The sequence below is a fragment of the Vigna angularis genome, chromosome 3 (genome assembly GCF_016808095.1).
Source record: "Vigna angularis cultivar LongXiaoDou No.4 chromosome 3, ASM1680809v1, whole genome shotgun sequence".
Taxonomy (NCBI): Eukaryota; Viridiplantae; Streptophyta; class Magnoliopsida; order Fabales; family Fabaceae; genus Vigna; species Vigna angularis.
In genome coordinates this window covers 12100214-12114575 of record NC_068972.1, presented here as the reverse complement: position 1 = coordinate 12114575, position 14362 = coordinate 12100214, and the positions used below count along the sequence as shown (strand labels likewise).

General features: G+C 27.7%; 2 protein-coding genes across 4 annotated transcripts; both read left to right on the top strand.

The window, feature by feature from the left end:
- The first annotated feature begins 3551 nt into the window (after nucleotides 1-3551).
- LOC108325336 (DNA-directed RNA polymerase V subunit 7) lies at nucleotides 3552-5615 on the top strand. 2 transcript variants are annotated; one of them, XM_017558394.2, is made up of 2 exons: nucleotides 3552-3687; nucleotides 4884-5615. In XM_017558394.2, exon 2 carries the CDS (start codon nucleotides 4906-4908, stop codon nucleotides 5443-5445), a length of 540 nt encoding a protein of 179 aa, XP_017413883.1. In that variant the 5' UTR covers nucleotides 3552-3687; nucleotides 4884-4905; the 3' UTR covers nucleotides 5446-5615. The 2 variants fall into 2 exon arrangements, with proteins under 2 accessions (XP_017413883.1, XP_017413884.1); XM_017558395.2 differs by having other exon boundaries at nucleotides 3553-3687; nucleotides 4887-5615.
- Nucleotides 5616-7301: 1686 nt separating this feature from the next.
- On the top strand, nucleotides 7302-10640 carry LOC128195948 (uncharacterized). Of its 2 annotated transcripts, none has more exons than XM_052875091.1 (2): nucleotides 7302-7806; nucleotides 10375-10640. In XM_052875091.1, the coding sequence occupies exons 1-2, from the start codon at nucleotides 7373-7375 to the stop codon at nucleotides 10505-10507; spliced, it is 567 nt and encodes a 188-aa protein (XP_052731051.1). In that variant the 5' UTR covers nucleotides 7302-7372; the 3' UTR covers nucleotides 10508-10640. The 2 variants fall into 2 exon arrangements, with proteins under 2 accessions (XP_052731051.1, XP_052731052.1); XM_052875092.1 differs by having other exon boundaries at nucleotides 7303-7771.
- Nucleotides 10641-14362: the final 3722 nt, after the last annotated feature.

Genomic DNA, 14362 nt, shown 5'->3' with positions numbered 1-14362 from the left:
GATTGCGAACTTATATATAGGGTGGAGTGCGTGTGAGTTTAAACTTGGCACAGTTACTTCCTTAAGCACAGAGATGTCTCAACTCAAGAAAAGAAAAGGGACAGAAAAAGAGACAGAGACAGAATAATATGCAAAGTAGCTTCTGATACGGTGGTTTCTAAACGTGAAGCATGCTGCAGCAATGTGGAGTTCACAACATGCCCCTGCACCTTTCTGAAGCTATCTCAATTAACTGTGACGTCACAAGACTAAGGATATAATTGGGATTTTGTAGAAACTGCAGGGAATTTATTTATTTTTCTTGTGTCTCAAGTTAATACAGCCAAACTTTTGCTTTTGAGAAAGATACACGATGATATGCCAACAAAAAAGTGCTATATATTTCCAGCTATGATAAAATGTTATGTCCATTTTATATTGTTGCTTATTTCCGATAAAAGATATATTCAAGAAGTATAAGGTGTTTATATGAAATTCTTATCAGTTCACATGTGATTTTTACGGGTAACATTTTTTTTTATTTACACTCATAATTTTGAAAATTTTATTACAGTTTTTATAGCAAACTGTGGATTACAACTTTATTATTTCGCTATATGTTTTTTTTTTGTGATAGTTATTATCATCCTCATAAACAAAAATGGTAAAAAAAACATTGATACAAAGTTATGTTTTTTTTTTTTACAGGAATCAACATATAACTATTAGAAAAATATAAATTGGAATATAAAATATTAGGTTGGATAGGAAAAATTAAAAATATAGTTAAAAAAGTAAATATATTTTAAAGCATTTTTACAATTATTTTATCTGAAGTATAACTTTATTTCTATAACATCACTTATTGGTGTAAAACTTGGTATTATACATCTTCAAAATGAAACTCCAAATAAAATAAATTAATTATATTATGAAATACTAAAATAACTGTATTTATTATAATCAAATGTATCATATTTAAATTCGTTAATGTGAAATAATAATGAAAATGTTAGTTATTAAGTGGAATCTATATCCTCTTTTGATTCTTAACAACAAAATATCATAGATTTTAAAGAATAATAACATGGTCACAAAGTCTAATATAATAATATGATGCGTTTCAAAGAAAAACATTGTTAAAAGCCTAATAAATAATTGGGTTCGTTAAACATGTTGAATTAGTAAGGGGTCGTTAAAAAAATCCTTTTTAATTATAAGTTTATATATTAATTTCTTATTGTGAATTTTTATTGGATGTTATATTGTTAGTTAGTTCAAACTCCTATTGATCTAACAAGGAATCGAGTATGGGGTCAATATGCTAATTATTAATATATCATTTAGAATCTTAGCCCAAAAAATGACAAACTACTTGTAGTAACTAAAATAATAGCATAAATTGATACGAAAGTACAGAAAAAACTACTCCAAGTCCATAAAATGTATTGAGCTCCTTTTAGCTAGAATATATCTAAAACTTTGACAAGTTTAAACATTGAAGATTAAATTTACCTACAGAAAGCTATGTACCATGCACTTTTGGATCAATTCGTTACCAAGAAGACAGTAGTATTAGTAGCAAGCATGGAAGGGGTAAAAAAGTAAAGGTACCAATGGTCCCATACAGAATAGAACATAGACAAAGACAATGCTTTGCCAAAAACAATAATGGTTACAGACATGAGAGTTGGAAATAAAAGCTTAAACGTTACATGCAAGATTTATCTTTGTTCTCTTTCTCGTAACCTTTGTTTCTCTTTGTTATAATTCAGTCAAACATTAATATTTCTATAACAAGTTTCTTCCTTATCGTTGTTTAGTGTCCTTTAAGTTTGTTTCTTGCTTTTCTACTTTGTTTCTTTCGTATATTCTGTGTAGTTGTTAATCTTTGTGAAAAATATACGTCACATTAAAAAAAAAAAAAATAGGGCTAACTTGCTATATTATAATGTCACAAAGTTAAAGAGTACTCAACGGCAAGAATTGTGAGAGATTCGTAGCCAATATGTGAAATCATAAATATCTTATTAAAGCATGTTGAAATCATTTTGTAAATGGATCTTGAGTTGCTTCTTGAAGAAAAAGTTATACCATGCTGTCGGTATCCTCTAATTTCATTTTCTTGATGTATTTAAGTTGTTAAGATGGAGTGTACTGTTTTTATTACTTTAGTATTTACAAAATATATAGAGAGAGAGAAAGAAAAAACTTTTTTTTTCTTTTAGTCATAGACTACCAATATATATCTATACACCCAACTAATTAAGGTAAAAAAAAATATCATTTCTACCAATATTCATCTAATGTTCATAATTACATTAATCAAATAATGTTTATAATTATTATATCATCACCAACTCTGTCTAGATGTACTCAGTCCTGATGATATAAAGACATGTTATGATGGTCTGATCAACTACATATCGATTAAAACAACTTCTATGACAAGTATTGACTACATTGATCATATTAACATCAAGATAAAATTATCATTAATATAATTGGTTAATTAATGATTAATCATAGTAACTAGTCATGTGGACGAGATCCATTGAGATAAAAAAAACATGTAAAATGTGTATAAACATCTTAAGGTAAATATGGGATGTATTCATTATTATAATATTTACTGCTATCACACACTTAACTACTTTGAATGTCAAAATATATTCTACATGCATACACTCCTTTTTGTCATGAGAAGACTAAACCTACAACATTTCGACTTTTATATATATAAAAACTTGTTTATTTTGTATTTCTTTTTTACAATATTTTATAAAAAAATTAACCATTTTATTTTATTTGGTATTTCTTTCTTAAAATTACTATCATCTAAACAATAAAAAATAAATAAACTTGTTTATTTTTTTAATTTCACCAATTTAAAAATTCTATTTTAATTTATTTTCACTTTATTTTTATCTTCTTTTATTTTTTTAATTGTATCTTTTATAGAGAAAATGCTAGATGGTCTTTGTAACTTTTCATTCCTCTCAAATATATTTTTTTAAAATTTAAATAATTAATTGAAAATTTTTAAAATTATTTTTTGAAATTTGTATCTATCTTATATTTTTAACATATTAATTTTTTTTACCATTTTAAATCATGTCAATAAATAATAAATAATATTTTGGTTTAAGTTGAATTAAATTATAATAACTTTATTTTATACCAAAAGTGAGAACATCGCTATCAAATTATAAATTCATATGAACAAAATACAAACAAGTTATTAAATTAAAATAACTGAACCATGTTTTTGATATATATACATATATATATATATATATATATATATATATATATATATATATATATATATATATATATATATATATATATATATATATATATATATATATATATATATATATATATAACATGAATGTATTTTATTTAAGTTTTAGTTGTATCGATGGTTGGTGATAGTAGTTTGTAGATGGTGTATCAAGTATAAAGTTCGGCCTCTGACTGATTGTGGTAGCATTGGGTATAATAGGGGTGAGTTTAGCAATTGGGGTGCGAATAAAAATTTGAAATTTTCGTGTCTTTTAAAAAAAAAAATCCTTTCATTCGTTCTTCTTCCATTCTCCTTCCATTCTCCTTCTTCCTCTCCTACTCCCAAACTTACAACACCTTTCTCTCTTGCAAGCTTACTAAGAGATAGTGTAGAGTATCAAAAGAGAGTTTTTGTCTTCGGTAAGTTCCTTCTTCTCCATTCTTTCTTAATTTTCTGTCTCGCCCTCCTCTACGGAGTCATGCATGGCTTGAGATTTGTTGGGTGTAGGAGTTTTTGAGTGTGAGGTTATTATGGGGTGCTTTATGGCTAGTATTTGAATCTTTTGAGGTAATTAAGAAGTTTAATGGCGTTTTGCTTCATCCTCTTAAATTTTTGCTATCTTCAAAATATAGGAAAAACCTAAGGTGTGGGAAATTAGGTTTGTTTTAAATTTGTTGAGAATGGTCAGGAATTTTAGAAGAGTTTTGGCATTTGTTGGGTCTTTTAATTTGGATAGGTGGGTGAAAAAACTTTAAGGGTTAAACCCTTTGATGACGAGGGCTTTTGGGTAGTCTTCTTCTTGAAAGTAATTGCTGTTAGAAGAAAGAAGAAGAAAAGATAAATGAACACTCAACTCTGTTGTCGTCTCAACTGTCAACTTTGCAGATATAAATTGTTGTAATTAGCTATAAAACAGAGACATGTGACAATTCAACTGTATTCTTGATAGTATGTGTTATATAGATAGTGTATTTTTTTAGTAAACCGTCATTTTGATCTTCGAAGTATTATTCTCTCTGATAAAATTGTCCTTAAAAATAATTAAGTAGTTATAGCAGTAGTAGAATCGTGCTCGGTATTTCTTTGATTATTGGAAAATCTCTTAGATTAGTCCCTGAACTTCACTGAATTACATCAAGGATGTGATTTGTGCACTAAGAGAGCTTCCAGCAACTGCATATGGTCATTATTTGGATCCCAGTTCACTGACTGTAGGAGCTTCTCGAGTCACTATACCCTCATTATTGAAACTGTAGTTGTGGTTACAAGTTAACAGCTTTGAGAATACATATTTAAGATAAAATGTGGGTATGCATCTTGCTGGATAAAATTTGTATTAAATTAAAATTACAAAATGTTGTGTCTAGCAACATATTATGAAGTAAGAATGTGTCTCTATTTGAGAAGTTGTAAACTGGGAAAGTTATATGTTTATCTATGATTCTTAGTGATTTCCTAGTACAGAGTGACTTTGGTGACATTAACACTAGTCTGGGAAGATTAAAATTTAGATACCCATCAACCTAATCATTAAAATGTACTGCTAACTTTGTTGAAGAATACTTGTGCCTTTGAAATTTGGATTAGGTACTGATATTTTTTTATTCGATGGCAGAAGAATTAGGAACAAATAAACAATGTTTCTCAAAGTTCAGCTGTCTTGGAATGTCATCATTGCTCCAGAAAATCTGCAACCACAAGGTCTGATGCTTCAGAGGGCAATCATCATCCGCCTGCTAGGTGACTTTGCTATGAAGAAAGCAACCAAAGATTTGGGATACTTTCTTGCTGTGACCACACTGGAGAAAATAGGGGAAGGAAAGGTCAGACAGCATGGGGATGTGCTCTTCCCTGTTGTTTTTAATGCCATTACCTTCAAGATTTTCAATGGAGAGATATTGGAGGGTGTTGTCCACAAGGTTCTAAAGCATGGAGTTTTCATGAGATGTGGTCCAATTGAGAATGTCTATCTCTCACATTTGAAGATGCCTGATTACGAATATGTTCCTGGTGAAAATGCTTGCTTCATGAATGACAAATTGTCAAAAATTGGAAAAGATGTCACACTTCGCTTTTCAGTGATAGGTACTAAGTGGATGGAAGCAGATAGGGACTTTCAAGCATTGGTCAGTTTGGAAGGAGATTATCTGGGACCAGTCTCCACTCTCGATATATAGCTACATTTTCTTTTAGGTTATGTCAGTAACGGTTGTTTTCTTGTTGAGAGCAAACTCATTTTGTCTGTGGGACTTACTCTTTTCACCTTCCTGACTGGTACAAATCATGGAACCTATTAACCAAATTAATGATGTGGAGATTAGTTTGTGAATATACTATAGCTTTTCTATATTGTTTGTTTGTTTCTGTTGCATGATATCCTTTTGATATAAAGCCATCAATTTTTATAGCTTTTATTCCTGGAACAAAAACTTTATTAGAATTGTTCTGCAATAGATGTTATGGAATAGAATAATATTATTTTAATGGATCTATTGACAAAGATGTTACAAATTTAAATTAAATAAATATTTGTAAAAAATAATAATATTTTGATGATAAAATTTAAAAACTAGTATTTTTCGTTAATGTAAAACTAAGTATAATTAGTATTTTTTATAATTAAACATATTAAACTCAATTAGTGAATAATAAGAAATTAGGTGAGGAAAAATGAAAATTCAATTTAATTTTCAGTCTATTTCATGCATTAAGGTTAAATAATAAAAAAAAGATACAAGACACAAGTTAAAGAGAATAAAGAAAGTATGACCAAACATAAGAAACATGTTTATAATTTTAGATTTACAGGACAATTACTTATTTTCTTTTATTTGAATTTTAAATTTTAATTCTTTTTTTCTTTTCAAATTGAAAACTTTGACATTTAGGTAATGTTTGAATATATAAATTTGAGGGAATGAGAAAAAAGATTGTGATGGTTTAGATTAAGAAATCTAAAGAGATAGATATAGGGATTTGAATGAAAAGTTTATAAAAGTTTGTGGTGTATAATGTTATAAGAATGATAGATTAGAAAACATGGTTTAATAAATAAAATTATATTATTACTATTTTATCTTTTAAAGATAAATATAATATAAAATTAAATATAAATAGTAAAAAATATGTTAAAATAAATTTGAAATCGTTATTTAAAATTACAAAAATATTATTATTATTATTATAATAATTATTATATATATAAAGAAAAATATTTTTATAAATTATAAAAATATTATTTCTACAATTATAATTATTAATATATAAACATAATAAAAACATAAAAACTAGTTATTTACATAAAAAGCAAACACATCTTAATAATTTTATAAATTAATTTCATATTCAGTAAAGTTTCTAAACATCTACGTATAATTTCTATACTTGTTACTGTGCTTAAATTTCCTAATCTTCTTTCATTTATACAATCCTTTTTAATTTCATATTATTTAATCTTTAATTAAACAAATTAAAATCAGATCCAAATTATTTTTTTTAACAAAACCCTAAAACATAACTCTTACTCATCCATTCTACTTTCAAGAATTATTAAAATAAATAATACCATATTTTCTTTTATCATTACTTGCTTAAATTAATTCTATAAATATGAAAATTTAATCAATTAAATTATCATTAAATACTTTATATTTTTCTTGATTCAGGTTACTGAATATCTAATAATCATTTTTTAAGCCCCAAGTAATTATATATTATATTTATTCAACTAATATTCTAAAGTACCAGGTTTCTAAAATTAAAGTATTTAACACATTATTTATGAATCAATAGACTAATTTTATATTACTTTTAAATTTTTTAAAATATTTCATTTGAGATACATCAATTATTATATTCATATATTTATCATCTATATATTCAAATTAATAAATCAAATATAATATTTATTGAATAAATATTATTGTACATACATTAATTTATCTAAATCATTATCTATATTATTATTATTTAATAATTAAAATAATTTATATTAAAATTACAAAGAGTTCATCATCTTTATGGAAGGATGTTGTCATTTCTTTATGATATCTATCCGACTATACTAGCTATTTGACTATTGTTTGTAGTCTCTGATGTGGCTTAATGGATTCGATTTCTGTTCCCAATCCTAAACCTAAACAAATGTTTTACCTGAAATGGCCATGGAATGAAACAAACCCTAATTCTAGTCCTGGTCCCTGCAAGTTTGAGGGTCCTTGGCCATTGAAATCTCTCCAAAACCTTGGTTTAATACCTTTCAATTTTGCGAGCTCTGTTTCAGGTTGGAAAAAGAAAACGACTCTCACACAGTCGGAGGCAGAACAGAGGGCATTTGCTTTGGCTCTGGCAAGCGCCAAGGAGGCGACTTTGGTGGAATTCTACTCAGCCAAGTGCAGGCTCTGTAATTCCCTGTTCAAATTTGTTTCCGAAGTCGAAACCCGGAACTCTCACTGGCTCAATATTGTCATGGCTGATGCTGAGAATCCCAATTGGCTACCTGAGGTATCAAATGGACCTTTTCACAAACTAAAATGCAGGTGTGTCTATATATGTGTGTGTGAAAATAAACTAAACTGTAGAATTTTTCCACATTATTTATTCTAGAAGCTAATTTCTTAATTTCTGTGTTATATAATTCATCCTAAACTCTGAATTATGTTTTTGCATAGTGAGTAAGGCTATACTCTAAATTATGAACAACATCTGAATGCGGCTGACCCAGACCATGACTATAATGTTATTGATTGAATACTACTTTAAGAAATAAAGACATTGTTCATTAAGTTTTCATCTTCAGTTTAAACATGAATCATGTGGAATAACTATATTTTTCAATGTTCATCCCCTATAAAAAAATTCCCATCAATTGGTAATTTTCATTTTTATGCTCAAAGAATTAAATCATGATACTTGAAAACCTGTAGTTTCCACTGACGACACCCAAATGAAAAGCGGGTTAGCATGTGTTAGTTGCACCAGTTAGTTAGATAAGCTTAGAGATGATTGGGTATACAAAGAAATAAAAAGAAAAGATATCACTCTTAGTTTGGAGTGGAATTGGGAGAAAAACACTGGTTTGTATCATTAGGTTGTCTTTCCTTTTTACCTATCAGATAGGCTATTCATTAATGATTTCAGATCTGCCTTCATTGTTCAAAATTATCTTGAGAAACATCGTTGGCTGGTGGAGCAATATATTTGAATAGTACCTTCAGGAAGTTCTGATTGATTGTTACTGATTTCTGCAAACCTTTAGTAGTAAGAAATAAAAAAAAAAAACTCAGTATTTGCTATGTGGGTTTCAGAAGCAGAATGTTTTTTGGCTTTTGCTGGCCTTTGAGAATCCCCACATGGGATCAAACTTCATCTCAGCCAAGGTTTCTGTTTGGTTGCATAAATTGCATGAGCATTCTGTGCATCCGAGTTATTTCCTGGGCTTGGTAAATCCAACTGACATTTTTTTCGTACAAGAGTTCATGATGCTGAGTGTTATTGGTTCACTTCATTTCTGTTACTGGATTGTTGTAGAATAATAATGGCCATTTAGTATAATGGAAGAGACAGAAAAAATGAACTAGTAAATCTGGGAGACAGATAAGAAGGCTGTTCTTCTAACAAGCATGTAGGAAAAATAAAAAATAACCTATTACAGTTCTGGGAAAATGAAACTAAGTTACAGCAATTAAACCCTTTTCTTAACAGAAACCCTTGATAAAAATAATATCTATCTATTGCAATAGATCTAATTCTAGTATATAAAATAATTTTCATGAATAGGAACTAAACGACTAGAATAATACTTTTACAATAACTGTTCTAGAGTAGTATGGACAATACCATGCAGCCACGCAACAGCATAGGTGTTATGATGTTAGCTATGTTTTTTCTGTTATGGAGATTGGTTTATATGCCATTGGACTGTGAAGAATATAAATTTTGGTTTGATGTTTTGTAATTATTTTATATTGTTCTGTTTCTTTAATTGTTGTGTATAAACTTACATATCAGTTTGGTTATTAGGAAGAATTTAATGGGGCATGGGGGTTTAGCAAATAATAAGATAATTATTCATTTTATGCTGAACCACGTTTGGGCAGACCTGACTAAGCCATTAGGTTGACGTTCTGTGACTCTGTCTCCTGCTCCAAGCCATGTTTTTTACCTCTTCAAGATGCAGACCTGTTTGTCAATTTTGTTTTCCTCAAATGTGATTGTGGTCAATATATCCCTTTGAAGAAGTATTGTTTTGTCGTCTCTTCATCTCTGTAACTTTGGCCTTTTTTTTTTTGTTCATTCTTTCAGAATGACCTCTACATGCAAGCAAACCATGCAAATTTTATTTGTACTACTGTTTCTGCTTAAATTGGCCTTAACCCAGTATCTTGTCTTGGATTATGTACATCATGCATTGATGCTGCTTCCATGTTTAACCTTACCTTTCAACTGAAAAAATGCTGCTTCCTTGAATATCTCAATTATCACCGTATACTAATAAAAATTGATGAATGGGCAATGCCCAAATTTGTCCAAACTAAGACATCCATCCTAGGATCACACTTCAGCCAAAAATTATCACCATATACTTAATTTTCTAGATCCATTTTCCATATATGTCCTTCGGTGTATATAGTTTCTGTAGAAATGTGATTTCGGCGTATTCCCATGTGAAACTTGAGATGATGGTTCTGTGAAGAAACATCAGTTTTTTGGAAGGATCTGGAAGAACATATTACATATTTTAATTATAAAGTAATATACATTTTCAATAGAGAAGATACATGAGCCTTTATCTTTTTCTTGATGGAAACAGTAGAATTTCAAATTTAGGAAGCAGTTGGAAGTTTTGTTTAAATACCTCAGCTTGCTATTCGTAGAAATTATGTTGACCTTGAAAAAATCTATTTACTTGAAATTCCTTTGAAATAGTTCAAGCTCTCAGTACTATTGTATTACCTTCATTTTGGTGTTTTTTTCTATCTTCTGATTCCTGAAGGATAATGTTGTATAGAAATCATTGAACATGTTATTTATTTGTTTAATATCAGGAGAATCCATTTTGTTCTCATTACTTCTTGCTGACTTGGTTTTGAATGTTCGTATCGCAGCTCCTTCATTATGATGTTAGCTATGTTCCTTGTTTTGTGCTTCTCGACCACAATGGCAAGGCCCTGGCAAAGACAGGTGTCCCGAGCAGTCGTTTACACGTTATTGCAGGAATCTCCCATCTTCTCAAAATGAAGCGCCCTCAACAAAAATGAAAATGACGGATTATGAGTAAGTGAAACCAAAATTTGTTGGTTGATTGTTTATTGATGTAGATGGCTTGAATTACATTTTATACAAACAGTTTATTATCCTTCTTTCTTTCTCATCTCCTATTTTTATTTTTTATTTCCTCTGTCCATGTTTGTGGCGCATAGTTTAGAACGCTGAACTTGAATAATCTACCTTAAATCCCGTCACTTGTCAAATCTCTTATTAGCGAACTATATTCGGTTCAAAAAGGAAAAATAGACCACAATTATTTTGTTTTACGAAATTACTGTTAAATTTCAAACTCGTGATTATTATTTAACCTCTCATACATTTTATTACTATTATTATTATTATTATTATTATTTGTAACTTTATATAAATAGATAAGTCGTTTTAGAGTTGCATGTACTATTTTACTCTTATAATTACTACAAGTAATTTTCTTTAATAATTTTATTTACACTTTTCAAATCTTTTTATCTTATCTAAATATACAGTACATTGCAAACAACCTATTATTTATTGTGTTATTACCATTCTTACTTGTTTTACTATATGTCACAAAATGCCTTTTATTAATCATAATAGATATATGGATATATGAGATAAAGGGACAATGGTAGAGAGATGTTAGTGGTGGAAACACAACATTCGTTAAAAAAAGTTATAAACTATTAAGGAAGATTGAATTTAATTGTAAAGAAGAATAGAGATGTTATGTGCCCTGTTTTTCTTTTTTTAACTGGTTTGTGTGTGAAGAGTGTGAATGGGTCTCTTATGGTGGACAAAATGGAGATAGGGAGAAGAAGGAGCCTGTGAAAACTTCAATCCGGAAGAAGGAAATTCATCCACTCAATCCAATTTTTTTTGTTTAATATATTTTAGAATGTATATACTTCTAAAATATATTTCTGGATTTGAAAATATTTTTCAAAATGTGTATTCTGAAATATATATATTTTTAAATGCATTTCAAAATACATATATTTTCAAATTCAAAAATAGTTTATGAATTGTATAATTCAAAATTATTTTTTTAAAATACATTCTAAATTATATAATTTGAGAGATATGTTTGGATTTGGAAATACATTTTGAAATGCACTTTCTGAAATGAATTTTTTTAATGTATTTTGAAATGTGTATTTTAAAATGTGTTTTGGATATAGAAATATCTTTTGGATTAGAATATAATTTTCTTTTAAAATGTATTTTGAATTGAGCAATCCAAAAAATATAAAAATATTTTTTCATTGGTACAATTCAAAATGTATTGAAAAAACATTTCAAAATGTATATTTTAAAATATATTTTCAGATTCCAAAATATTCACATTTCGAAAGAAGAAAAAAAGGGAGGTAGAAGAAGAATCAGCCAAATACTAACTCTGACTTAGATAAAGTTGCTGATGAATGGTTTAAGTAGAAAATCTTTAGTAAAAATGTCTACAGCTATTTGGAGGATGAGACTCAAAGCAAGACCTTAATTATGTTTAAATATTTAATACCCTCGTAAAACACGAGGTTAACAGCTATGTGAAAAGAGCTTTTATTATTATAATATAAAACAATTAAACGAGAATAAGTTGGATAAGGATCATGTAAGTGAGCCAGTGTAACTCACATGTTACTGAAGCAAGAGTTCAGTACTCCAACATATATTTTTAAAATTCCGAATCATTCATACTATATTAATCGATATTTGAGTTTGACACTATTAAATAAAAACACTTAAAAAAAATATAAGCGCTAAAATTTAATTCATTAATAATTATTTTTTCTTTAAATAATATACTTGCATTTTTGTATATTTTCTATTAGTTATTTTTCTCTGTCCACTATCTTTCAATTTTATCAAACAACTCCAATGTTTTTTTCTCATCTCTCCCTTGTTTAACTTTTATTTTTCTCTTCCACTTTCCTCAAATCCAAATAATGGCTAATTGTTTTCTACGTATATAACACTAGGTTGTCAAAATGAGTGTTTAAGTGTATATCGAATAAGAGCCTACAATCATATTAATTATATTGAAATATTACTTATGTATATACTGATAATTTTCTTATATAATATAAATTATTATATTTACTAAATATGATATATTTATTATATATAATAGTATATTAATCATACATTTCTTTAACTGAATTTATATTAAGAAATTGTTGTTAATAAAATAATTACAAAAGATATAGGAATGACAAATAAAAATATTACGTTTATAAAATTTAATAAATATTATATCTAATAAAAGTAAAGATTAATATTATATAGAAAATTTAAGTATATGTATAAATATATATCAACAGTATATTAATAAAATCAGTACAGTGGGTATTTGCTATAATTTGAGGTGATTTCATAAATTTTTCATCAATAGTCAATGACGTTAGAAGGTAGGATATTCAATATTATACCTAAAAAGTAATTAAAAGGTTTTGTAAGAGCATTTATGTAAAAAATCACGCACTCTCCAAAACTATTTTTTTTCCCATTAGATTTCTCTCTATATTCTAACAAATTTATTCATATTTTTTAAAATTAAAATCTATCATAGAAAACTTAGTGTAGAAAAGTATAATCTATCAAATCATAATCTTAACTAGAGTCATCTTTTACTCTTTTCTCAAACCATTTTAGAAGCTTTACATACATACATGGGATGTGTTGCTTGCATGTGACTCAGTTAAGCTCAAGATAAATTTGAGCCTTTATAGGACTGTTAAAGTATGTGATCTTTCATCTTATTTGGATGTACAAGTATTGCATCTTGTTAGAGTAAGGATTCTTGAAGCGTAATTTGAGTTAAGAAGCTTCATTTAGGCAAGGAAAGACATTTCCTTTTCTTCTAATACTCTATATTAAAGGACTTGAATCTGAAGGTGAGGTGGTCATTAAAGTTGATAATTGGTATAGAAAGTATTTGTGTTTAATATATAATAACTTTTGAATTTAGAATGAGAGGTTTGATTTAATTATATTGTTGTTTTGTGAAGAGTGAAATGAGTATAGTATATTATTTGAGTTTAATTTAATACACGAGTCTTTCAAAAATAGAGTGAAGTGTTTGTGTTGATGTGATATCAATGTTTTATGGCATGCGAGGTAATTGATTAGATTGAGAGATGTTGGACACTTGATTCTTTGTTGTGATATGATTAGAAGAATGAGTTTATTTGTGAATGATATTCCCTATATAGATAAGTTGTGAAAGTATGTGCTTATATGAATCTATTTAAAATAAATTTAGCTTATAGCATTTTTTGTGTGTGATGTTTTACAAATATAATGATCTTATATTACAAGAAAAAAAAATATTTCAGAGAGAGGATTTAAGTCGTGAGAGATCAAAGATAAATTGGAAGAAAATATTTTATATATGTATGTTAGAGATCACAAACACACGAGTGATTACAAAATAAAAGTAAAATGACTATAACACAAAATATTTATGTTGTTCAATCAAAATGACCTGCGCTCGTTACTACTATGATATTTCAAATTGATCAATAAATTAGGTTTACAATTACATGATTTATGAAAAATAAAGCAAATCAATGGGTCAGGTTCAATAACTTTGTGGGAGCTCCTCTGTTGAATTACTGAATACCATGCATATGACTCCGATAATTCAGCTTGACAGTGACAATAATTACAAATATTAATTTTAAAAATAAAGCCATAAATGATAAATGATAATTAATGTATGTGATTATTAAAAATAGTGTAAAAAGTGAAAATTTGATTTTGTTAATGAATTTATTTGCTTTAATATTTCTATCTATTCACATTTAAAATATAAATTATTTTACTACCTCACTCTAAAAGTCGTAAGTG

Bases quoted from the DNA above. Each gene is read 5' to 3' on its own strand.
- LOC108325336 (XM_017558394.2), top strand. From the start codon at position 4,906: ATGTTTCTCAAAGTTCAGCTGTCTTGGAATGTCATCATTGCTCCAGAA.
- LOC128195948 (XM_052875091.1), top strand. From the start codon at position 7,373: ATGGATTCGATTTCTGTTCCCAATCCTAAACCTAAACAAATGTTTTAC. The intron at 7,807-10,374 runs GTGTGTCTATAT...TTCGTATCGCAG, and splicing joins TTTCACAAACTAAAATGCAG to CTCCTTCATTATGATGTTAG.